The following is a 26,240-nucleotide window of genomic DNA, read 5'->3' on the forward strand; positions in this document are numbered from 1 at the left end:
AAACTGCAGAAGCACCTGTTGTAGAAGTTCTATAATTGAAAAAAAAAATAAATAAAAAATAATTTAAAAAAATGCTTTGTAAACCGCTCGTGAAAACATATTTTTAGATCAAAAGCATCAAAAACTACGTAACACAGAAAAATGAACCACATTTTTTTTGTTTCTGAAAACTTGTTATTTCAAATGTCTGCTAAAAACTTCTTCCGCGATGTGTGTGACAAGGCACCTTACTACGCTCATCCATCATGTAAGAATAGCATAAACGATGGCGGTGAGTTGGCACAAAATAGTGCGTCGACTGCGTCGGTTCAGGGGTTAATACCATGCGAACGGTAAATTTGCGACGGGTTTGAATATCAGCGACCCCGAAAACCTTTAAACAACCAAATTTTATTGGTTGTTCTCTTGTAAACATTTACCTTTTCTTTGCTTCTTATTGAAATTTTGCAGAAATAAGTAGTTATCGAGATATAAAAAGTTGTGTTTTGCATCGTATTCTTTGGTGGCCATCTTTTTACGCGCGTGCGCGCACCATAAACAAATCTACTCATCTATGACTGACACTGCACGTGCGTAAAAGAGATGGCCGCCAAAGAATACAATGCATAATACAACTTTTTATAGCTAGATAACTAATTACTTCTCCAAAATTTTAATGCAATTTTTGCATTCAGCATAGTCGAAAGCCTCTACAAGTTGTCATTGAAAAGAAAATTGTGGAGGTGGACCTAATTTACCTGTTTTTTTTTTTGTTTTTTTTGTGTGTGTGTGTGTGTGTGTGTGTTTGTTTTACAGCGAAAAAACAATTTGTCATGATACCGAGCAAAATTATTTTTTTGAGATCTTCAGTCCAAAACGGATACGTACTTTTTTTTTTCGATATTTTAATTTTTTTAATGTCTTGATTACCAAATTTGTAATTACCATCGTTATGTCGTTGAAAGTTTATATTGTTTGAAATTGAATTACTCAGTTGATGTGAACGTTTTTGAAACAAACTCAGCCAACCTCATTTGTTGCGAGAAGAAAAGTTTTTAAATTCAGGCAAAATACTTAACATTCTCCACTTTCATATTTCATTTGCACGACATATGATTGAAATCACACGAAAAGAAATTATCCTCACCCATGACTGAATTCTTATCCTGTTTTACGCTCTCAAGACAATCAACATTTAAACCGGATGTTTTGGATTTAAAAAAAAAAAAAGAGAGAGAGAGAGAGACAGCACACGGTGTTCCGTCTCTTTCTGTCCCGTTTTTCAACAATTCCATTAACTTGAAGCAAAAACCTTCAAAATAGAGAAAATGGGACATATTTTGAAGTTTTCTGCGATTAAACAGCGTGACCTTAATCAAATTAGTTCTAGTTTTATAACAATTTGCTTCTTTAGATGGACCGCGCTGAAATAATAACGTTGTTATTTAAAAACTAGGCACGGCTAAAATGGAAGGAGGGAGTAAGTACTTTTTTTTTTTTTTGTACGAAATTTTCACCGATGTGAAAAGAATGAACTTTATAATGGTGGAATTCTTTTCATAATCGATGTGTATATATATATATATATATATATATATATATATATATATATATATATATATATATATATATATATATATATATATATATATATATATATGTGTGTGTGTGTGTGTGTGTGGCAGAGTTGCCGTTTAGTTATACAAATAGCCCCCCAACCCTGTTCTCAAAAAAGGGAACACGTTGAGTCGTCACCGGTATATACCCAGAAATTTGTTTACGTATAATTTATTTTAGATTAACCGCATTGTTTAACAAATAAAAGGATTAAATGTGTTTTATTTTGAAATTTAAAACATTAAACAATACAAATAATACGTTGTTTAACAAATAAAAAAAGAAATGAAAAATGAAGTTATCAAATGATTAAATGTGTTTTATTTTATAATTTAAAACATTGAACAATACAGATAAGATTTTGGTTCGATTTTACATTTTCTATTGTTCTCGCATGCATATGATGATGTGAATTATATATTTAACTTCATCTTTCATTATTTATTTTCGAGAACAAAACCAACATTTTATTTATATTGTTCAATGTTTTTATTTTTAAATTATAAAATAAAACATATTTAATCATTTTAAAAGTTCATTTTGCATTATTTCTCTCTCTCTCTCTCTCTCTCTCTCTCTCTGTTTTGTTAAACAACGTGGTTAATTTTAATTAAATTTTAATCACAGGATTACATTTTCATTAGTCAGGTAAATATGAACAAATTTTGGGTTTGTATTACTGTACACATAGATTCGAAAAAGTTGTCAAAAAACAAATATATAACAAATAAATGTTATCAAAGGCAAGATAAGTTACTTTTCTACCAAACTGGATATATTTTTCGTGTTTTTATTCAATGTAACATGTTTATTCAGCTCGAAAGCCATACAGTGTTTACCGATGTATTGGAACATTCAAGATGGCGTCTGATTCTCTCTTTAACACGGTAAGTGTGGGAAAAGATGTTATAAATAAAAAACCGGATAAAATACGGTTAAAAACTCGCTCAATATATGTTACCGTGACATAGGTTGACATATATTCGGCGGGTTTTTAATAGTATTTTGTATAGTTTTTTATCTATAACACCTTTTTCCAAACTTACGGTGTTAAAGAGGGTGTGAGGAGACGCCATCTTGAATTTTCGAATACATCGGTAAACACTGTTTTTCGAGCTGAATAAATATGTTACATTGAATAAAAACACAAAAAATATATCCAGTTTGGTAGAAAAGTAACTTATCTTGCCTTTGATAACATTTATTTGTTATATATTTGTTTTTTGACAACTTTTTCGAATCTATGTGTACAGTAATACAAACCCCAAAATATTTATCAACAGAAAGTTATGTTTATTGTTTCTTTTTCCTCCAAGAAATGATTTTTTTAACCGTATAATTGTTAGGTGTAAGTACAAGTTTTTCGGGGTTTTTTTTTCTTTTTGTAACCATATTTTATTTTATTTTTATTTTGAAGACTTGTTGTTCAGTCAAGTTCTTTTGGTGGCACTGTCCATTTGTACATCTCCAGGAGAAAACATCCGTTTACACACGATCTATTTTTTTTTAAGTAAACATTTGTGTAATGCAAATGTACCTTATATTGGGGGGGGGGGGCAGCAATTTCTTCTCCTGACAATATGAGATTATTGTCTGCATCATCGATGTTTTTATTTCTTTTTCTAACATGTATAGATTTATTTTCTTGCCTGTCATTTTTCTGTTTGGCGAGTTTTGAAAATATATTTGTCAGCTTTGTTTTCTTTTTTGGTGTAGTCGCTTTCTTCCAATTTGAATGTCGTCTGCTTCCATTTTTTTTTTTGGCTAATCAAACTCCCAAAAATTCAGTTAAAAATATGTGAAAAAAAGGATTAATGATTGCTCGAGAGGAGAGGGATCGGCATGAACTTACCTTGAATACTAACCAAGAAGAATTGTTGTTATTCACATTTTTAAAGTTTTTTTTTTTTTTTTTTTTGTGCTCCGGATCACGTGATAGTTAATCATCTGATCCTTCCATTATATAAGAGGGGAGATTCCCTTGTCTTTTTTCTCTTTCTTTCACCACAAATTGATTCGGTTGCCAGCGATTGAAAGTAAATCTTTTCCACTTTCGTCTCGCGAAGATACTACAAAACGGTTACGTCGCGGAAGGGGGCAATTCTTTCACAACCTAAGGTAAGTGCATTGCTCCCTTCTCGATCCGAACGGTCATTGATTTTCTGGAAATTAATTTTTTCACATATTTGCGAAAGAATCCCCATATTAACATGGATGTGAGTCAACCAGATTTAAGGAAGAGAATTTCGCTTCTTTGGACTAAAATCCGAACGATTTTGGAGATGGCCAATCTGGAGGATGAACTCTCTGTTAAATCCTTCTCTGCACTGCAGAAATCGCTGAAGTAGACATATGTGTGAGTAAAATCCAACTTCAATCTTCTGAGGAAGAAGATTGGATTCAAATTGAGAAGGAGTCTTTTGCACACACCCTGAGATTCCGAAGAGAATTAGAACATCTTGAGTTAAAGCTCCTCCCAGTAGCCATGGACTCTCTGAGTCTTCCATGTTCCCCAGAAGTTGGAAAAGTTGGGGCCTGAGATTCATGTAGTCACAGATTTGCAGGTGGTCCTCTCTTGGCTGATTTCTGGAACAATTGTAAGCAGAAACCTCTTTGTCCGAAATAGACTGAAGGACATCCAACAGATGAGTGCTGAGTTGGAAGCCACACTAGGTTTCTCGCCCTCATTTCGTTATGTCTCAACAACTGAGAATCCTACCGATTTGATGTCTAGGGGGTTAACTTTGAAAAGGTTTCAGGCTTGCCTTCAATTCTGGTGTTCTGGTCCTCCAATGTGGCCAGCTTGCCTGCTTCACGTGTTGAACTGGAGGTGCCCTTCAAACACACGAGAGTAGATTTTACGGGCCACTTTTGGGTTAAGGAAGGGACTAAGGTGGTGAAGATGTATCTACTCATCTTCACCTGTCTCAGTATCAGGGCTGTACATGTGGAGGTAGTACCAGACATGAGCGTGTTGTCCTTTTTGCAAGCTTTGGTACGTTTTACAAACCTCCATGGCGTTCCAACAGCCATTTACTGTGACAATGCTAAGACCTTCATAGGAGGTGGGCGGTTATTTAAGAGGTTGATGTTGAGCCACGATTATCAACAGAAGTTTGGCTCTTGTCTGATTACATTCTGTCCTATCCCTCTATTTTCGCCTTGGGTAGGAGGTGTCTGGGAGAGGAGTATTCAGACAATTAAAAATTGTCTGGATAAGGTGGTTGGAAGAGGTGATTTGGCTTTGTCGTGTATGCAGTTCCTCACAAGGTGATCAGGATATGATCTGTTGCGACGGCTGTGATGACTGATGTTACTTCAGGTATGTGGGAATTGTTTCTCCACCTCCGGAAAGTCAGAAGTGGTATTATACAGATTGTGCACCTAAGAGACGACGACGAGGTAGGCCTAGCCTCCTCCCAGTTAGTTAGGGACTCCAAAAAAAAAAAAAAAAATACTAATACGTTAACTATATTAAGCAATTGCATGGCTTTATATGCTTTGTTTTTCCACGCATTTTTTTTTTTCTTTCTTGGGGATCATGTGAAAAAAAGGATTAATGATTGCTCAAGAAGAGAGGGATCGGCGTGCACTTACCTTGAATACTAACCAAGAAGAATTGTTGTTGTTATTCACCCTTTTAAAGTTTTTTTTTTTTTTTTGTGCTCCGGATCACGTGATAGTTAATCATCTGATCCTTCCATTATATAAGAGGGGAGATTCCCTTGTCTTTTTTCTCTTTCTTTCACCACAAATTGATTCAGTTGCTAGCGATTGAAAGTAAATCTTTTCCATTTTCGTCTGGCGAAGATACTACAAAACGGTTACGTCGCGAAAGGGGGCAATTCTTTCGCAACCTAAGGTAAGTGTATTGCTCCCTTCTCGATCCGAACGGTCATTGATTTTCTGGAAATTAATTTTTTCACATATAATAATAATAATGATAATAATAAATAAATAAATAATCAGAAAATAAAAAGTCACCCCTCCCCCTTAATATCACCTTAAAAATTACTAAAAACATAGCAGAAAAGAAAAAAAAATTAAATAACATAAAAAGTCGAGGTAGCGTTTCAACATTTGAACAATGCTCGTGGGTGACACCGATGATTGCCGGTCTCGCCCGATCCATGCTTGATGGGAATTCACAAGAATTCAGGTCAAATTATGCAAGAGTATCATAAAACTTTAATTAAACTTGGAAATACGATTTAAAAAATAGCGCATATCAGTGTGCATTAGCACCCAAATTTCTGTTTACGATATATATATACCGGTGTCGACCCAACGTATCTCCCTCTCCTTTTTTTTTTTGCTAACAGGGTCGGAGGCTATTTGTACAACTAGACAGCAAATCTGCCTATATATATATTAGGACCTCCACAGCTTTGTGTAAAACGTCAGTGTTTTACACAATAACAGCAACGTCATCATTTCATATGTTTACTATTTGGCAGTCTTGCCTGGCCAACTCGAAAGTTCGACATCAGTATTTACACCGTCAAATCACATTATTACAAATTATTAAAGTTTTAAAACATAAAATAAAAAATATTTAATTAATATTTAATAAAAAATATTTTTTAAAATTATTTAAATATTTTTATTTGGTAAAATCCCTTGAGAGCATATGGTGGTTATATGAGGAAATAAAGCTGTGTACACATTATAAATGTTTCTTTTCTGTGTCTTATGTTATACATTAGTACATTAGAGGCCATTTCGAATTAAAAGTTTATTTACTGCACCCATCTAAACTTGATAAAATCATGATTTAAATGTGTATGTCTTATCTAAATAACTTACGATGAATATCTTATATCGTTGACCAGACGGGTGATCAAAAAGTCAGATCGAGCATACCGTGTGTATTCCGGAAGCCATTCTTGACAGGGGGAGGTTGGGGGTGTCTAATCCGATGGTCGTTCTTAACATGGAGAGGTTGGGGTTGGGCTATTCCATGCCAAATCATCTAGTAAAAGATCGAAATTTCACCACCCCCACCTCAGAATTTTTTATCCTTCTGATACCTGTAAGATATACATAAGTTATGATGAACCACCAAATTTCAAACCCAGCAATCGATGGGAACACTGTTTTTGAGCCCAACCAAAATAAGGCCAATAGGACGAAAAAGGACTGTCGCGATGCGTCGTGATGGGAGTACCCATCGTTACAAAATTGTAAATTCTTTGAATAGTATTTACTTTCTGGCCTAGAAAATTGCACCTAGTTTGGGGTTAGAGAAAAAAAAAAAAAAAAAAAACGTACCAAAAGGATGGCTAGCACGAAGGGCATCTTGGGAAGGCAGGGTATGATTTGAGAAGTTATTTTTTTTTCCTGTCTCTTCCTTTTTTTTTCTAGATAGGAGGATATAAAAGCTGGGAAAAATTCCCTAGACCGGGCATAAAGAAAAGAGTCGTGAACATCTTCTCTTGAAAAGTATTTTGTGTTGCTGACATTCAGATTGTGCAGTGTGACATTGGTGGCGAGAGGTCAGGTGTGGTTGATTGGAAAAGAAGAGGGCAGAAACGTGCTGTTGTCAAGCGAGTGACTCACTCCTTCCCGAACCCTAGAATCGAATCCTGATTGTAACCTTAGACCTAGTGGGGTTTTTGACCAAGGAATCCAAAAATCAACGTTAGAAAGGCATGGCAGTTCATCTTGTGTGACATTTTGCCCATTTATATGCAGAAGACCCAAAAGAGCATAACTTTGGAGGTCAAGAAAAGACAACTCTAGGGGTCAGAGATGATATTTGTTTTAATATTTAGATAGCCAAAAGATAGAACTTTCAGAATATATATTGGTTCATATTCGGTATTTTATTCCGTCACATTGAAATTTAATGCCGAAAGTTGACAATTTTCAGAAAAATCGTACTTGAAAACACTCAATTTTCATCTAATGTTGATAAATATAAGAAAGTTTTATGGCTGCCTGAGTGTAATTTAGAGGTAAATATGTGTTTATCTTATGATTTTATATTTATGTGGTTAAATTCTGTCATTTAGATAATTTTTTTTTTAAATTACGATACTTAGAACTGTGCTTAGAGGCTCCCATGTGGCTAGATTGTGCACACAAGTAACCCGAAAAAGTTGGAAATGCTCTTAAAAAGGGCGGAGGCGGGGGGGGGGGGTATTGGAGGATATAAGCAAGAAAAAAAAAAAAGAAGAAATCCGTAAACTAGACAATTTGCTAAAGATATTATGCCTCTTCTCTCTCTCCCTAGATGACAACCAACTGATAAGTTGCTTTTTAAAAGCAATCTTCTTTACCCAAAATTCACTTATTTGATACTTAATCCTAGCTACTGTTAAAAAATATTTTTTAAATCAATCTGAACAAATTAACGCATATTACGCTTATGAATTTTTGAGATGAGGATTGGTTATTTGTATTATTTGGAATATTTTGACTACTATTCTCTTCTTGATTGTCATTTTCACAACATTTCCCCGAGTTCGACAAGATACACCTGATGATGGTCGGAGGTTACATCAACTGAAATCTTGTGAAAATGACAACCAAGATGAGAATAATAGTTCAAATATTCCAAATAATGCAAATTAATCAGTTTTGTAATTTGAAATAATAAGTGTCTTACAATAAATGTAATTTGAAATAATAAGTGTCTTACAATAAATACCAATAATCCTGATATTTTTTGTTCTCTTTAGATTACGATTTAAGATGGCAAGTTCACTGAAAAAAGTAAGAAACGACGTGGACACATGTTGTTTTGGAAAAAGTCTGAAAGATGAATGTCACCAGGAAACTGCTGTAGAACTGAAATCATTTGCAGAACTGTCTGAAGATGAACAAACTGTCTATCGTTGGAGAGCTGGTTTAGAACAGAACTGTGATCTGGGTAGTATATGCAAGTACCACGAGAGAAAGTATAGCAATGGTTTGTTCCAGAAAGGAAGTAAGTGCATCGACCCGTTCAACGCCATACTAAGAAGAAGAAGCCTAATGGAACACACAACATATCACTCGCTATGGCGGCAGGACTAAGCTCCATGGAATTCAGAATACATGACAAAGCTGTTGTTCCCGGATGGAAGGTCTGTAAGAACTATCATGAACGAGTAAAGTTGCATCTGGCTGTAGACAAAGATTCAAAAGATGACAATGAATCATTGGAAGATGAGATTGCAGAGTGTGAACCTAACGTGCTTGAATTGACATTACATCAGTTAGAGCAACGCGATCTCCTAAATCATAGTTTTGGAATGATCAGGATATCCCCATTGAAATCCCATGCCCTACCAAAGTCCAGCAAAGTGAAAGATGCCTGCGAGAAAGTCAACAGAAGTTTTGAGAAGCAGAAGGAAATGGTGAAGGAGCTGTTTGAATTATCGGACACCTCGCAGCTGGATATGACCGAATGGTTGGTGGAGAAGGATACTGAGGCAAAAGCAAGAAACTTTGATCGTCTCATGTTTCTTCTGAAAGAGAAGACTACAGACAAGGGTACACATACACAAGAGAAGATACAAATCCTTACAATGGCTCCACTGGATTGGTCCAGAAAAGAAGCTGCCAGTTTCTATGGGGTAAGTGAATACCTAGTTCGAGAAGCTCAGAAGTTGGCTACAGAAAAAGGCATCATGGCGCTGCTTGAATCGAAAAGTGGACACGGTCTATCGCAAGAAATTGAGGACTCTGTAAAACTATTCTACAAGGATGATGAATTCTCATGGTTGATGCCAGGAAGCAAAGACTATGTCAGCATTGCTCGGAACGTTCAAAAACAAAAGTATCTTCTATTGTGTAATCTCAAGGAGTTGTATTGTGCATACAAGGAGAAGTACCCTCATCATAAGATTGGGCTTTCCAAGTTATGGCAATTGTGTCTTAAGTGGTGCGTCACTGTGTCTTCATCTGGTTCTCACTCTGTGTGTGTTTGTCAAATTCATCAAAACACTTAATTGATGTTCGATGCTTATTGCAATGTTATTAATCATACCATTAAACAACGAGGACAAACTTATTGGAGGGAGAGAGCAATAAGAGCTGAAAGAGATGGAGAACCAATAGAAAATCAAAATAGGAACAGCATGAACAATTTCCTCTTATCAACAATACATACAAAGACATGATATCATTGATAGTGTGTGATTCAGAGAAACGTGAATGCATGATGCATCGATGTTCTAATTGTGCAATGAGCAGTTCTTTACGCGAACATGTTATTGCAAAATTTGAGGAGTTTGGGATTACAAACGATATAGATTTTGTTCAATGGGACAGCACTGACCGGACAACATTACGCACATACTCATGTCCTGTAGAGGAATTTATTGACTTGTTGGTGGACAAAATCGACTACATCACTAAACATTCATACATTGCAAAAAGTCAAGCTTGGTATCTAAAGGATGAAGGATGAGTTGGATGGTGAAACTTGTTTGTTGCCGCTTGATTTCGCAGAGAATTATCACTTCATTGTCCAGGATGAAGTGCAAGGGTATCACTGGAACAAAGAACAGTGTACTCTGCATCCTGTGGTTATTTATTACAAGAACTCTGAGAACAAACTTGTTCACAAATATTTATGCATAATTTCAGATGATCTGACCCACGATACCAATTTTGTGCATCAACTTCAACAGCTGGTATGTGATCACATTAAAGAGAATCTTCCTCAAATCAAACGTCTCGAGTACTGGAGTGATGGGTGTGCAGGTCAGTACAAGAACTACAAAAACTTTATGAATCTCTGCCACCACAATGTTGACTTTGGATTCCAAGCTTTGTGGTCCTTCTTTGCTGCTAATCATGGAAGTTCCCTTGCGATGGCATAGGAGGTACAGTCAAACAGAAGATGGCAAGAACCAGTTTGCAGAGACCTGTTAATGGCCAGATCTTGACATTCAAGGCAGTGGAGAAGTTCTGTCAGGAGGAGCTGAAGGGAATCCTCTTCTTTTCAATTTACAAAAAGGATATGGTTGCTGTTTGGGAGGGGATGGAAAAGCGATATGCTGATATGCAGTGTCAGGTACTCGAAGCTGTCATCACTTTGAGCCAGCATCAACTACTTCAATTAGTGGTAAACAACAGTGTTGACGAGAGCTACATGATCAAGAACCATACTTTCTTAACGATGCCTTCATCAGAGGAGATGGAGAAGTTTCTTCAACTAAATGACTATGCAGCATGCCTGTTTGATGGGTACTGGTGGATAGTCTTTATTGATCAAGTGAATTTGGAAAATAAAGACGTCACATGCAAATTCATGCATCCTCATCGTCCAACTCAGAACAATAACTTTTACTGGCGATAGAGAGGATAATGCATGGATGCCGTTTGGAAAATTCATTATGAAAATTCACCCACCAAATTGTACGTCAAATAGTGGTCGACAATTTAAAATTGATGAAAACCAGTTTACTCATACAAACAATATATTTAGAAATATGTAACATTTTAGTTTCGTGTTCATTATTCTTTTGTGTTCATCTTTTTAATTCATTATTCTCTACAACATTTTTCCAGATATGGAGTAGACTTGTCAGCCCCCCCCCCCCCGATTTATTGAGGGGGACTTATATTTTGAGGCATGTCAAAATGACGTAATTTAACCACGGAAATATAAAATCATAAGATAAAACACATATATACCTCTAAATTACACTCAGGCAGCTATAAAACTTTTTTATATTTATCAACATTAGATGAAAATTGAGCGTTTTCAAGTACGATTTTTCTGAAAATTGTCAACTTTCAGCATTAAATTTCAATGTGACGGAATAAAATACCGAATATGAACCAACATATATTCTGAAAGTTCTATCTTTTAGCTTTCTAAATATTAAAACAAGATATCATATCTGACCCCTAGAGTTGTCTTTTCTTGAACCCCAAAGTTATGCTCTTTTGGGTCTACCCTCGGAAGCTGTCTCTGCATATAAATGGGCAAAACATCCCACAAGATGAACTGCCATGCCTTTCTAACATTGATTTTTGGATTCCTCAGTCAAAACATCCTACTAGGTGCAATTTTCTAGGCCAGAAAGTAAATACTTTTCAAAGAATTTATAATTTTGTAATGATGGGTAGTCCCGTCACGACGTATCGTGACAGTCCTTTTTCGTCCTATTGGCCTTATTTTGGCTGGGCTCAAAAACAGCGTTCTCATCGATTGCTGGGTCTGAAATTTGGCGGTTCATCATAACTTATGTATATCTTACAGGTGTCAAAAGGATAAAAAATTCTGAGGTGGGTGGTGAAATGGCCTGGATGATTTGGCATGGAATAGCCTAGTTGTTTATTCCGGAAGCCATTCTTAACATGGGGAGTTTGGGGGTGGGGGGAGTCTATTCCGACAGCCATTCTTAACATGGGAATGTTGGGGGTGTCTATTCCGACAGCTGTTCTTAACATGGGAGGTTGGGGGTGTCTATTCCGGAAGCCGTTCTTAATATGAGGAGGTTGGGGGTCTGTCTGCTACAATAACCGCAATTTTCTGCACATGCGTACCCACTTCACCATCGTGTACATGAAAGTTTAAAAAAAATGGCAGCCAAACAATCATAACTACTAGTAACCACGGGCTAGTGCTGAATGTGTTGTGCAAATAATTCTTATCAGCGACAAAATAAACTGTAATATTAGTTCGCAGCAGGCCCGAATACACCTATAAACAGTTGAATATTTTTAAAAAAGCAACTTCTTAAAGGTAAATCTTCGGGTGGTCCCCCAGTGCACTTTCACCAAAATCTTGTTCGTTTAATTAAGTTGTTACTTCCGATTCGTTCAATATAACACATGATTTGACAGTATAAAATACTAATGTAACCCTTCTAGAGTTGTTGTACTTTCGAGTTTGCCGGGCTTAACTGCAAGACTGCCTACTATTTTCTGTGTCTATTTCTATGCATGGGCATTGGCGCTATAATGGTTCATGGAAGTAACTTTTATTTGCTATCGGATTTTCATATTTACATTGTAAAACTGACGTTAAATGGGCTGGTAAACAACAAAACAAAATAAACCAAATACAATACGCAAAAAAGTCCAGCTAGAATTTGTCACTGACAACTTTTTCTCTCAACTTCCAGCACGTCTCTCTCCACTGTCTCTGCCAACAGACATTTTATCAGAAAACTGACCCCATCCATTTGCATACGTGTGCAGTGGGAGATGAGATCTCGTGAGATTCCACAAGACTACACCTTATAAATCCATGGCTGCCATCTTTAATTTCTCTTTCTCTCAGATCCTATCCGAAGGTAAGTTGTATGACCGCATGACACACACACGCGGGCGCTTTCCTCTTTGATTATTACATTCAACTCTACAAAAACAAATAGATTTTTATTAACAACTACACAGATAGATAATAAAATAAAATTAATTTTAATGTCTTCTGTTGACATTTATGTATCTAAAGATAATGTTGCTTCCGTACTTTTTTTTAGAAAAAGGCGCAAAAAAAAAAAAGATCACCTCTATCAATTTAAATAAGCAAAAATCAAAACAAATTTTTTTATGCCTATTTTAGATTTTCAATTTTTATTATCTCAAGAGTCAAATATTCGATTATATGAATATATATTTTTTTTAATATTGGAAACCTATTATAAAAAAAATATTTGTTTAATCTTCATATCACGTAATATTTGAATTTAATATCATTTAAAGCTTTTTAAAAATGATAATTTTTTTTGTTGTTGTAATTCAAATAATTATTTTACTGAGAAAAAAAAATTTATCAAGAAAATATGTTTATTTTTTTTAACATGATATTGATTTCATGTCCAATTTTATTTACAACTTAAAGGTAAGTGAAACAAATAACGGGATCATATATATATATATATATATATATATATATTAGGTACATGCAAAATGAATGCCGATGCTCAAAGTGTATAAACATTTTAACCCCTCCCTTTACTTAAAAATTCACCAAAAATCAGGAAATTAACCAATTTTAATGAAATTTTCAGTATTTATCAAATAATGATCGCGGAATATAATGAATCCATTATTTTATTTAAATCTTAGTGGAAATGTATTATTTTGTTTAAACAAAAAATGCCTTTACTAAAGTTATGGTTTTCTGTAATAAAAAAAAACTTAAAGGAATTTATTTTTGCTTTTTTTATGAAAATAAAGCATCGTAAATTATAACAATTTAAAAAATTATTTATTTTTACAGGAACATTACGAAAAAAAGACCGTAAAGTCCATATTAATGAATTCAATATAACTTGAAGAAAAATTAATTTCTCGAACTACCAATATTACTATTGAATTAAGCATTGTTTATTTAATATTTTCACACAAAAAATTATAATAGCAAAAATATTTCTACTTTTTTTTTAAATTACAGATTTTGCATAATTTTAATATGCAAGATTTTAATAATTTCCTTGCTTGCATGAATGTAAAACTTTTGGCGTAACCTAATTTTTATATAATCTTGAACAATAATTTAAAAAAAAAATTCATTTAAAAACAGGAACATAAAAAATAATCAAATTAAAAATGATAAACATGATACAAATGTTCAGGATAGGAATGTATGGATGCACGGCTGAAAAAAAAAATGGAGAAAACTGACATCACTACCTCCTTTTAAGGTCATGATTTTATTTTGAAACAGCGTTCCAATTGGCTGTAATTTTGGGCTTCGATATTCGTAGCGTTTACAAAACTCCCGTTTGTTGAGTTTGGGTGAACACCAGAATTACTCGCTTTTTGAGGACTAATTAAGCTATTTTTTGTACAAACAAGGTGTTTTTTTTTATTGAATTCAATATCTTAGGACTTAACTAATTATCTTTGAAATAGACCCAGAAAACTAATATTTATCTTTTAAAGGATTTTTACAATGAATTTATTTAACTTCAAAATTTAGCTGAATTGGTTAGCTCGCCGTGAAATATTTTTCATAACTTTTTTTTTTCACATGTACAAATATTTTTTTCCTTTGGGAAATTAACTTTAGTGTTTAATCTTTCAAATACAATCAAAAAGTAGTCAGAAACCTAGAAAAAAATTATGATAAATCGGCTTTCAAAACTATGTCCCCCATCTTTATTTGGACATTTTTGCCCGTACCTATATATATATATATATATATATATATATATATATATATATATATATATATATATATATATATATAACTACTTTTTAATTATTTTATCTTTTCATCTTTAAAAAATGTTGAAATCTAGATTTATTTTGTTTAGTTTTCATAACATAGGGGGGTTAAAACACCTAAAAAACATTTCCTCTACCTACTTTTATTATGTAAGTTTATTTAATAATGAATAAATATCGAAAATTTCAGGAAAATATGATTATTTTTTTTATTTTTACTAGATTTTTAAAACATAGGTATGTTTATGACTTCAAAAACGTCACTACATAGGAACGTTGTTTTAAAACGTTGATAATGTAAACACGATTTTTATCTCGTATTTTCATTATTTTTGTATGCTGAAAAAAATAGCAGTTTATTTGAAGCTTCTTCTTTTAAATGGTAAAATGTTAGAATGATAATATTAAATTAGTTACATTGTGTTACATATAGGGGGTTAAACTGTGGTGTGCATTGAAAGTAATATACATAGTTTTGGTCATCACATATATATATATATACCTATAAACCCTGTCAACCTTCTTTATTTGTGGGTACAAATATGTTTAAAATAATCAGCTGAAACTTAAGCTGAAACTTATTGTAGGAGGAGGGGATTGTAGATAAAACAAACAAACCAAAAAAAACAACTGAGCATGTATCAGATTTTAAGGCTGAAAATCCAAATTTATTTTTCCTCTTTTGTGTTTTCAAGTGTGAAATTCATTAAATATGTTAATAATTATTATCTTCCGGATTAGCAAAAAAAAAAAAAAAAAAAAAATGATATATTTTCATCGTTTTTGCAAAAAACGCTACTTTTAAATCTTTGAAAAATAAATTAATAATTTTTTAGTGAGCCCAATATTGCTAATATACCATTAAATAGGAAATTCTTGGAAGAAACGATACCAAAAAAGAAAATAGATAAAAAACTGCGCATTTTGCTAAAAAATGATAATTTCTTTCAGCAATTTCTTGTTAATTCACCTATGGTAGACCAACCATGATACTAGATGCAGGAGTTGTTTTCAACACATACGACGCCTAGCATTCCCAAAATGGTCACCCATCTGGTACAGCCTCATCGTTGCTTAACTTCAGGGGTTATGTATCCAATAAATATATATATCGCTTATGGAAAAAGAATTAAACCCTTCACTTAATCGTTAAATAAAACGTTAAAAATACATGGCCTAATGAAGTTTATTTAGTCCTATCCAGGCCTCCATAGATTATTTTAAACTATCAATTTTTTTTTTTTTTAATTTTGATACGCAAATCTATAGATTAATATAAAAGTTGGAATTATTTGAAATTCAGTTACTTATAATATTTTTTCCTCCTAAATGTTATTTAGATGGAAAAAAAAATTAATAGGTTCAAAAACCTTTTTAAAAAATATTTAAATGTTTTATCGATCAAGATAAAAATGGTGGTTGAATGGTGTGGTTTTGAAAAATTTTTAATTTAAAATTCTATTAAAAATAGAAAAAGTTTTATATTATTTTGCTTTTCATATAATAAAATTCAGGATTTTACCTTTCTGGAAAAAAAAGTTGTTCAAGAATAATGGATTTTAATAGATTTTAATTCATTTTAAAAAAAAAAACTTTATTTTTCCATGTTTTGGCCATGCTGATTAAAAACCTATGATGGGGAGGGTGGTTTCAATGTGGGGGAAATCAATTCCGCCAGCGTTTTTTTTTTACAATCCACAGAGATTCGAAAAAGCGGTAAAACAATTCAAAATATTGTTAGAAACTAACCCAATATGTATCATGGTAACCTATATTGGGTGGGTTTTCAACAATTTTTGTATAATTTTTTTCAAAACTTTGAATATTTAGGTGTCAATTCGTGACCATCTTTCTTGTTCTTACATGTCACTCGACACTATATGTTTTTCAAACAGAATAACTGTTTTAAAGTGAGTAAAACTTCTAAAAACCTTTCGAAATAGATAGAAGAATAGTAACTTATCTTTTATTTGTTATATATTTGAATTTTTTATCACTTTTCAAATCTCTGTAAAAACAAACCTCATTCTCTAAAAAATGGACAGTTTAAATTGAAATTAGAAGAATTGCGTTTTCACTGACTGAGTGCAAAAGAGATAAAGTTGGTAAAAAAAATACTACACTTTAAAGCTAATTCTATTTTGTAAAGTAAAAAATTAAATCAACCACTGATGATCTCCAAAAGGATGAAACACTAGTGTCTGTAAGTATATAATAATTATTAGAGTAAATAATTATATATATATATATATATATATATATATATATATATATATATATATATATATATATATATATATATATATATATATGTATATATATATATATATATATATATGTTGGGATGTGTTTGTAAGGACAGATACAGAAACCATGTTGCATCATTTAAAATTGGACCTGAGAATGGACCAAATAGAAATGAGGATAGAATAAAAATGAGTATTAAAAATAATAAGAGAAACGCAACTGCATTAGGGAACAATGTAAAAATAAAAAAGAGTTTGTATTAAAATGGTCAATAGTAGATAAGTGCTAGAAAGTATAAACTAAGTAAATCTAAAAGGTGTAATCTGTGCTTACTTGAAGCATACCACATAGTCTATATATAAAAGGAAAAATATGTGTTGAGGTGTTTGTGTTTGCATTTTTTGTGTATGTCCAGCAAAGGCTTTTTTCGGGGTGCTTCTCGGGTTGGTCGCTCATTCTTATAATTTTTTATATGCTACCGAGATGATAATATCTAAGATTTACGAAATGACTCAACGTGTATCTTTAATTTAGGCAACTTTTACGTGCGATTTTCGACATATTTATTGGCCCACACATGTCTCTTTGGCTTTTCAGTATAAAAAAGCGAAACTGAAACAAACCTTGGCACTTGTGTGGCACGTCCAGAAAAGCAATGAGTGGTTTGATCAATGCGGTGAAAACCATCATATCAGACAATTGGACTCCCTCCCACCAACTTGGGAAGAGAAAAAATAAAACCAAAAAAAACTGTCTCGCAGAAATAGTTAACTGCGGGATTTCATTCTCCCATGGCGTGATGTTTGACCTCAATAAAATCCAGCACCTGTTTGAACTCATTCACTTTTTAATCATTAAATTTAACGTCTTAGATTGCTTCCATCCTTAGATGCTATTCAAAGTTGTCTTCATAGAAATAAATTCCTGTTATCATGCCTAAAACCTGATTGAAATAAATTTAGAAAGGAAAAATTTACAGAATATATTGAAGGTGAAATATAAGTGTGTTGGGAGAATGCTTAAATTTAATACTAAGATTTTAAAATGGTGCAATAAATAAATTAGATCTTCAATTTAACATATATTTAACATAAAAATAAGTATAACCTAAATAGGAGAAATAGAAGTAATTTTGGTTTTAATAATCATTATGGATAATAAAATTACACCTGAGTAATTTTAACAGTACAATAATGGAAAAAAATCTAACATTAAATAACTGCAATATATTGAGACAAGCAGGCTAAGATGGAGTAAAATAAATTTAATCAAAATATAAAGTTATCTTCTATAATATAAATCCTACCTGTCTGTTTAAATGCATGTATGTATGTATGTCTGCCTAAAACTTTTGACAGAGGCAACAGATTTTCACAAGATTGGTATTGTTTTGAAGCTCGACCCTTCGGATGACAAATATCGAAAAATTGGCTAAAAACATTAATTCCTTCACTCTCAACTGGGCACTTTTCTACAGGGAGGGGTCGCTTTTTTCGCCGGTATTTTCGAATGTCATCCCCTCTTTTCAATTTAAACCTACATCATTTCCAGTTTTGCAATGGGCTCAACAGCAAAGACATCACTTTTTTTTTCACATTTTTTATCTACTTCACGGTACGGGTTTGAGCCTGCCTACTATCACTTTTTGCTTTTTGTTTAATACACACCTCTAAACACCTGGGCAACGCTGGGCACCCAGGCTAGTCTATAAATATAAAAGCGGAAATGTATGTATGTATGTATGTGTGTTTGCTTTTTCTGTGTGTCTACAAAAGGCTTTTTTCAGAGAAACGGTCGCTCGCTTCACAACTTTTAAAAACTTTTTATATCACGTATAAATCATAATATCTCACAGTTAACAACGAAGCTCGCCTGTCTATTTAATTTGCTTAATTTCGGGAAGATAAATATTCAATATTTGTCGCTCGCCGCATGTGGGTTAGTCTTTTTCCTATAACATCTTGGGGGGGAAAAAAACGTTCAGCAGTAAATGAATACTATCCCACAGTCAAACTTGACCTCATTAAGTCATTAAAACGGGCACCTGCTAAATCCAAGTAATTAAATAAATTCAAACATGTTTCTGTTAGTATCTTGTGGTGGGGCAATGGTTAACATTGCACGTTTTTTTTTTCACACTTTAATTTACAACTTTGCCTCAAGGGTTCGGGTTCGATCCTCATACTTACTTTTTTTTTTTTACACCCCCCCCCCCACACACACACCTCCAAACACCCGGGCAACGCCGGGTCCCCCTCGCTACTTATATATAAAGGAGAAATAAAATAGAGATTGGCATAAAGAAATTTAATCTTAGAATTATAAGTTTAAAATTAAACGAGGGTGATTAATAAATACTAAAATAAATATTATATATGAATGCCTAAAACTTAGAGAAATTGGTAAATTGATAAAAATTAAAGAAACAGTTATTTCCCTTGTAACTTTTAAATTATAAGAATAGTTTTGAAGAGGAAAATAAAAGAAAGAAATTAAAATTGAATTCTTATATAATGATAAAAATTAAAAAAGATTAATTTAAATTACTGACATAACAAGTATAGGATTAAGATAAGTTTTAAAGGTTAATTTTTTAAATTAACCTTTTAATTACAATTCCTTAAGAAATAAAATACTAAGCAAAATCAAGTATAAGATTGTAGATGTAAACAAAGCTGATATGAAACTATCGTAGATTGAAGAGGATATAATTGGGACATATAAATATAAAATAAAATTTTAGGGCGTAGTTTAGTATTTAGAAAATACATCAATTAAATGAATAATTTGGAGAAGAAAAATAATTACTTAAATAAAAAAAAAACACAGATTTAATGTAATATTAAGATAGGTAATCGGTTAAAATATAATTTAAGAAGTAGAAATACAAAAATGGGGTGATTTATAAATTCCATGGTTAATGGAAAATAATTAAACAAAAAGCATAGAAGAGTGGGGTAGATAGGTTCAACTGCTTGCTCTCCTCAATAAAGATTAGGATTATGTTCATATATGTATTAATAGTGTATTTCGCCATCTGAAGAGTTGCTGTTTTAGAAGATTTTTGAATGACATAATATTTGAAATTGTCCAAATGGTCATGAAACAATTGTAATGCATATGAAAATAAACAATATGATGCCCTCGTTTTATTATTTATATTGTCTTAATTTTGTGAAAATATTATATATATATATATATATATATATATATATATATATATATATATATATATATAATCTTCAGAATGTGAGAGAATATATAATTATTTCCACAGCCAGACAATGTCGCAGCTCACAAGAGCCAAGAAAGCAAACAAACCGGAAGTCCAAGACTCAAGTTTCGCCCTCATTGGGGCTCATCAGTTAGACACATTCGAACTCGGGATTTAAAACACGAGCCTCTTGCATGCTAGGCGAGCACTCTATCAACTGAGAAAACACGCCACACACACAAGAATTCCAATTAACTTACACAGATCAAGCAACCCGTGGCATAGATCCAACAGTGGAATGGACCTACCTTATACTGAACAAGGGATATAACCGAAGCTGACATCTCACAAGTAGGAATTTTATACTCGTAAGGATGATGCTATCACAACAAGCTTAGCTAGAGAGAAATCAGTAATAGAATCTTCAGAATGTAAGAGAATATATAATTTATAATTATTTCCATAGACAACGTTGCAGCTCACAAGAGCAGAGAAAGCAAACAAACCAGAAGTCCAAGACTCAAGTTCAGATGTGTCTAACTGATGAGCCCAAATGAGAGCGAAACTTGAGTCTTGGACTTTCGGTTTGTTTGCCTTCTTGGCTTTTGTGAGCTGCAGAGTTGTCTGGCTGTGGAAATAATTATATATATATTAGTGATGGAACGATTCCAATATTTTTACCGATCCGTACTAAATTCCTGATTCCGACACAATTACCTATTCCAATTCTGATTCTTTATAAATCTATAAATATTTAACTATAGAGTTGTTATTTTCCAGAATTTCTGTAAAAAGAAAACATGTTAAATATGCAGATATTTTCCTAAATGTAAGATTACACTTGTGGATGATGATTTATAGATTTTAGCTTTACTGGTATTTTAAAATTGATAAATATTTATTTTATCGTTATTACCAGCAAGATTTTGCTTTAAATAAAAAAATAAAAAAAAGACAAAAGAATTGTTTTGGCGTCGGAAAATTGGCACCAACTTTTTTGATTCCGATCCTAATTACCCCAAATTTTTCGATTTTTCCAATTCCCAATATCAATTCCAATTAATCGTCCCAACACTAATATATATATATATATATATATATATATATATATAAACTTTTTATTTATTTTGCCTAAGCATTTATGTGTCCCTAAAAATTCATGAGCATGTTTTGATCAGTCAGTTATCTTGCTCTACTTCGGTATTGCACTTTTGTATGAACCTCGTTAAATTCACTGGTCATTTCACCCCCAGAAAAATATTAACCTGGAATTATCTCTCTATCTCTCTTTAATATATACAGTGATGATCATATTTATTGGCACGGTAAAATAAAAGTTAAATTTTGTCTAATAAATTCTAAAAAAGGGATTAAATTAAAGAAAATAACAAAGTATATTATGTATTTTTAACTGGCCTTTCCGATGCAGCAATCGGATTTTAGAAAAAATAAATAACAAAGGAACAACAAACATAATTGCAAAAAAACCCTTGTTCAAAATTATTGGCACGATTTATTTAATAATCAATTGTATAGCCTTTGGCCTTGATTACCTTCCTCAGTCGCTTTTCATAGTTTACAACCAAGTTGTTGCACTCTTCAGTAGTAATTTTAGCCCACTCTTCCTGACAATAATCCTCCAATTGAATAAGATTCTTAGGCTTCCTTTGCATTACCCTCAATTTTAATGTTCTCCATAAATTTTCAATTGGATTAAGGTCTGGGCTTTGTGATGGCCACTCCAAAACATTAATATGATTGTCCTCAAGCCATTTCTTAGTCAGTTTAGCCGAATGCTTTGGGTCATTATCTTGCATGAACCACCAACGACGACCAAGTGAGAGCTCTTTAGCAGAGTCTTTCAGGTTTTCATCCAATATTTTAACATAATCTTCCTTTTTTATGCTACCTGTGACCTTAACAAGTCGCCCTGGTCCAGAGGCAGCAAAGGATCCCCAAAACATCAAACTGCCTCCACCGTGCTTCACTGTGGGTATGGTGTTCTTAGGCAGGAAAGCTTCGCCAGATTTTCTGTAAATATAAGACACTTTATTATGGCCAAATAACTCTATTTTCGTTTCGTCAGTCCATAGAACACGTTTCCAGAATGCAACATCTTTATCAATATGACGTTTTGCAAAGGCTAGCCTTGCTTTCAGGTGCATAGGCTTCAATAAGGGAGTCTTTCTCGGACGACATGCTTTTAAACCAGCTCTCTTCAAAACTCTACCAACTGTATGTCGAGATACATTCACTCCAGAGGTGCTCTGTTCATCAACAATCTCCCCAACAGAGATCCTTGGGTTTTGTTTTACTTGTCGAACAATTTTCCGTTCATCTCTTGGGGAAAGAATCCTTTTTCTCCCTCTACCCTCTAAACTCATAACGTGGCCTTGCGATTTGAACTTGTTTATTATGGCTCTAACAGTGGATTTGGGAAGGTTTAGCTTCTTTGAAATCTTATCATAGCCCTCCCCATTGGTATGGCATGCTACAACAAGCTTCCTGACGTCTTCGCTGTGTTCCTTAGTTTTAACCATGGCGATTGAAAATTATAATTTAGTCACTTATAATAGTTTAAATAAATCGCTATCTAAAAATTATCTGAAAAAAATTATTCACTGAATTAGCGTTAAACAAGCATAATATGGCTATAAAAAAGTTCAGAAAGCACGTAAACCGGAAATTGATTGATATTATACTGATACTAAAAGAAAAACAAAGCCGTGCCAATAATTTTGAACAAGGGTTTTTTGCAATTATGTTTGTTGTTCCTTTGTTATTTATTTTTTCTAAAATCCGATTGCTGCATCGGAAAGGCCAGTTAAAAATACATAATATACTTTGTTATTTTCTTTAATTTAATCCCTTTTTTAGAATTTATTAGACAAAATTTAACTTTTATTTTACCGTGCCAATAAATATGATCATCACTGTATATATATATATATATATATATATATAACTCTGAACGTCTGTGTGTGTGTGTAGTCACGAATAGGCTCCTATATGGTTGACTATTATAGAAAACTGATCACATATAATGATAGAAGATTTATCGAGACACAGGAATGGGTATGTTTGATCTGGCATAATGATGATTCATTAAAATTATGGGGTCTGCGCATGCACCTGGTCCACAAAGTATGGAAATAAAAGATTAAAAAATTTAAAAAAAAAAACGTTTACAAGTGTTTTTGATATAGTTGTACATAATAGTACTTTGATAAGTATGTTTTAACTTAAATAGGGATGGTATAATAAAATTGTGGGGTCTGCATTCGCGCCTAGCCTCCATAGAATGGAAATGGGCACAAACTTTAATAAAGACTTTTCCTATCTATCTGCGTAAGTATACTTTGATAATTATGTTTCAGTTTGAAGAAATATGGTATAATAAAATTATGGGGTGTTCGTTCGCGCCTGACCTTCATAGAATGGAAATATGTCACCAAGTTTAACAAGGTTTTTTAATACAGATCCACAGAATATTGTGCTAAGTGTTTCAGTGTGAGCAGGTATGGTATAATAAATTATGGGGTTTATCTATTTTATTTTTACTTTCATCATATTTTGCTTTGGTTTTGATACCCCCAAATTCGAAGCTATCTCTTTACAACCGTTCCTTTTCATAACCTATCATCTATATATATAAAAGGCAAAATGTGTGTGACCATTTCGTGTATGTCTTCAAAAGGCTTTTCGAGCACACGGTCCCGGGTTCGTTACTATCACTTAAAACTGTTTATATAGGTTCTATATAATAATATCTAGGAATTAGAAAAGCGCATAGCGTATAGATTTATTTACGTCGATTTTTACAAAATTATTGCTATTTTGGCTTCTCGCGTGTTGATCGGGCTTTTTAGTATAAATAAAGTGAAACTAAACTCAAATGACGTATTCTCGGCATTGCGCCGGGAAAAACGTCCAGAAGCAATCAGCTTTGATCAATCTTGTATATCAGATTCAATCTGGACAATTGGGAGCTGCTTTCTCCTCCCCAACATCTTTTGGGTGCAGAAACAGTCAAATTTGGATAAACAAACCCAAACGCTGCGTGACTTCTATTTGACCTTCTTAATTAGGTCAAATGGGAGCAGCAGAGTTAACTTTTATTGCGCACGCCTGTTTTTATAGTTAAATAAATAAATAAATTAAAACTTGCTTAACGTTGTCTGTCGCCGTGGCTCAATGGTTAACGTAGCACTTTTTTTTTTTTCACACATTAATTTCCAACTCAAGGGTACGGGTTCCATCCTCATACACTCACCTACCAAAACATTTTTTTATTATTATTTAACCCCCCCTCTCCGGAGTTTTGATTTACCTCAAGACACCCGGGCATCGCCGGGTACCCCCCGCTAGTACTTTCATAAATCAGAGTCCATTTTCTGTAGGCTGTTTTTGAACCCAGTCAACGACGGGTACTTTTGCTAGTATATATATATGTTAATATTTTGTAGCAGTAAAACAACCAATGAAGTTTTAACAGAGTTAATGCAAGAATGCTCAATACTAAAGTAGAGTAAGATATACTTTTTATTTGTTTATATGATCATTAATACGTCACTACATATTAATGATCATGTTTCGGTTAGCTAGTTACAAGTAACTAAGGACACTTTCTGGCGATATTGCTTGTACAAAAGTTTGCTTAGTAATGAAAATTTTACTGGAGTTTACCAGTACAAAATTTATCAAGTCACATCACATGGCATTTAAAATAAAAAGATAAGGCATTTGATGTGAAGAAGAAAGATGACAAAGAAAAAACGGGGAGAATAAAAAGTGTATTGATAGAGAGAAGAGACAGAAAAGAAAAGGAAGGTAAAAAGGAGAAAGGAAAAGAGTACAAATAATAATAATATCATTTATTAATAATAAATTGTTGTATAAAGTAAGAGAGGTGAGCAGGCTGTGGGGAAAACAGAAGCTTACCGCTTAAGCATCACCACGTGTGTGCATTATGCAGGATCAGGCTGAAAAAGGAAAAGAATCAAAGATGACGCCCATAGTTTTTATAATGTGTGGTCTTGCAAAGTCACATGAAGTCACATAGCACACATGCAAATGAGGAGTACTTGGGCTATTTAAAAGCAACTCGTGTTAAAAAGATGAGGGGAAAAAACTACCAGAATCTATTATTGCTCGTCAACTTGTTTTGCGTTAGATTTTGACACGCATGTTTGTTGAACTGCTGCTATGATTTTTTTAAAACTTTTCAAACGGAAACAAGCTATTTCGGCCATGGCCACTGGCCTGAACAATATGATAATGCCATTTTGTGGTGAAGGCGACATGGTGACTTGGCTAATGAAAGTAGATCTGGTGGCAAAACTCCAAAAAGTAGATGACGTTGCCACAGTGATACTGTTTTTCTTGTAGAGACACGTTGGCCCAGTACTTGGAACTGAATGAGCAGGAGCAGGCCGATGCTGACACAATTCAGTCCCAGATTGATCCAGGTTTTTACCAAGGCGCCATTTGTGGCTTACTACAAATTAAAAGAAGTAAGGTGGATGGAGAAATCCGTCAATGAACACGCCAATAAAATCAAGATTAGTGGAACTGGCAGGAACTAGAAGGCATACAATGGATCACTGGACCAAGATAGCATTTGTCACTGGGTCCCCAGAGGAGCTTTCTAAGAAGCTGCAGTTGGTCCTGGGTGTCAAAACCATGAAGGTGAGAGAGCTGCTCCCAACTGCAGAAATACTAACAAGCACCCAATCCTCTTGATCCATAAGAACAGTAGGAACAGCCGGGAAAGATGTGAGACCACAAGTTGCATGTTTCGAATGTATGGAGCCACACCTTCAGAGAGACCACAGGAAGTTTTTGGAAAGGAGGGTGTGCTACAGGTTTAACCAGAATTATCACCTAGCAGTGAACTGCGCAGACCCAGGAAACTAGCGAGGTGGGGGGCGACTGCCCCAACTCAGGAATGATGGCACACTCACAGCAGATATCCAAGCAGAAGATCACGGTGAAGGGCCAAGAAGTCATGGCCCTGATTGACACTGGCTGTATCACTACTATGGTGCACACTATCGTGCAG

General features: G+C 33.5%; 1 protein-coding gene across 3 annotated transcripts in view; it reads right to left on the bottom strand.

The window, feature by feature from the left end:
• Positions 1 to 1,244, bottom strand: part of LOC145239861 (mucosa-associated lymphoid tissue lymphoma translocation protein 1-like) — a 754,570-nt gene extending 753,326 nt beyond the window's left edge. The window contains exon 1 of one of the 3 annotated variants that reach the window (XM_080103424.1): positions 1,127 to 1,244. In XM_080103424.1, the coding sequence (XP_079959550.1) occupies positions 1,127 to 1,130 (4 nt within the window). In that variant the 5' untranslated portion in view covers positions 1,131 to 1,244. Of the gene's footprint in view, positions 1 to 867 lie in introns of all 3 variants that reach the window. The other 2 variants (XM_080103426.1, XM_080103427.1) reach the window with 2 other exon arrangements.
• Positions 1,245 to 26,240: the final 24,996 nt, after the last annotated feature.

This window comes from Euprymna scolopes, chromosome 19, assembly GCF_053919585.1.
Source record: "Euprymna scolopes isolate OS-2025 chromosome 19, ASM5391958v1, whole genome shotgun sequence".
Classification (NCBI taxonomy): domain Eukaryota; kingdom Metazoa; phylum Mollusca; class Cephalopoda; order Sepiida; family Sepiolidae; genus Euprymna; species Euprymna scolopes.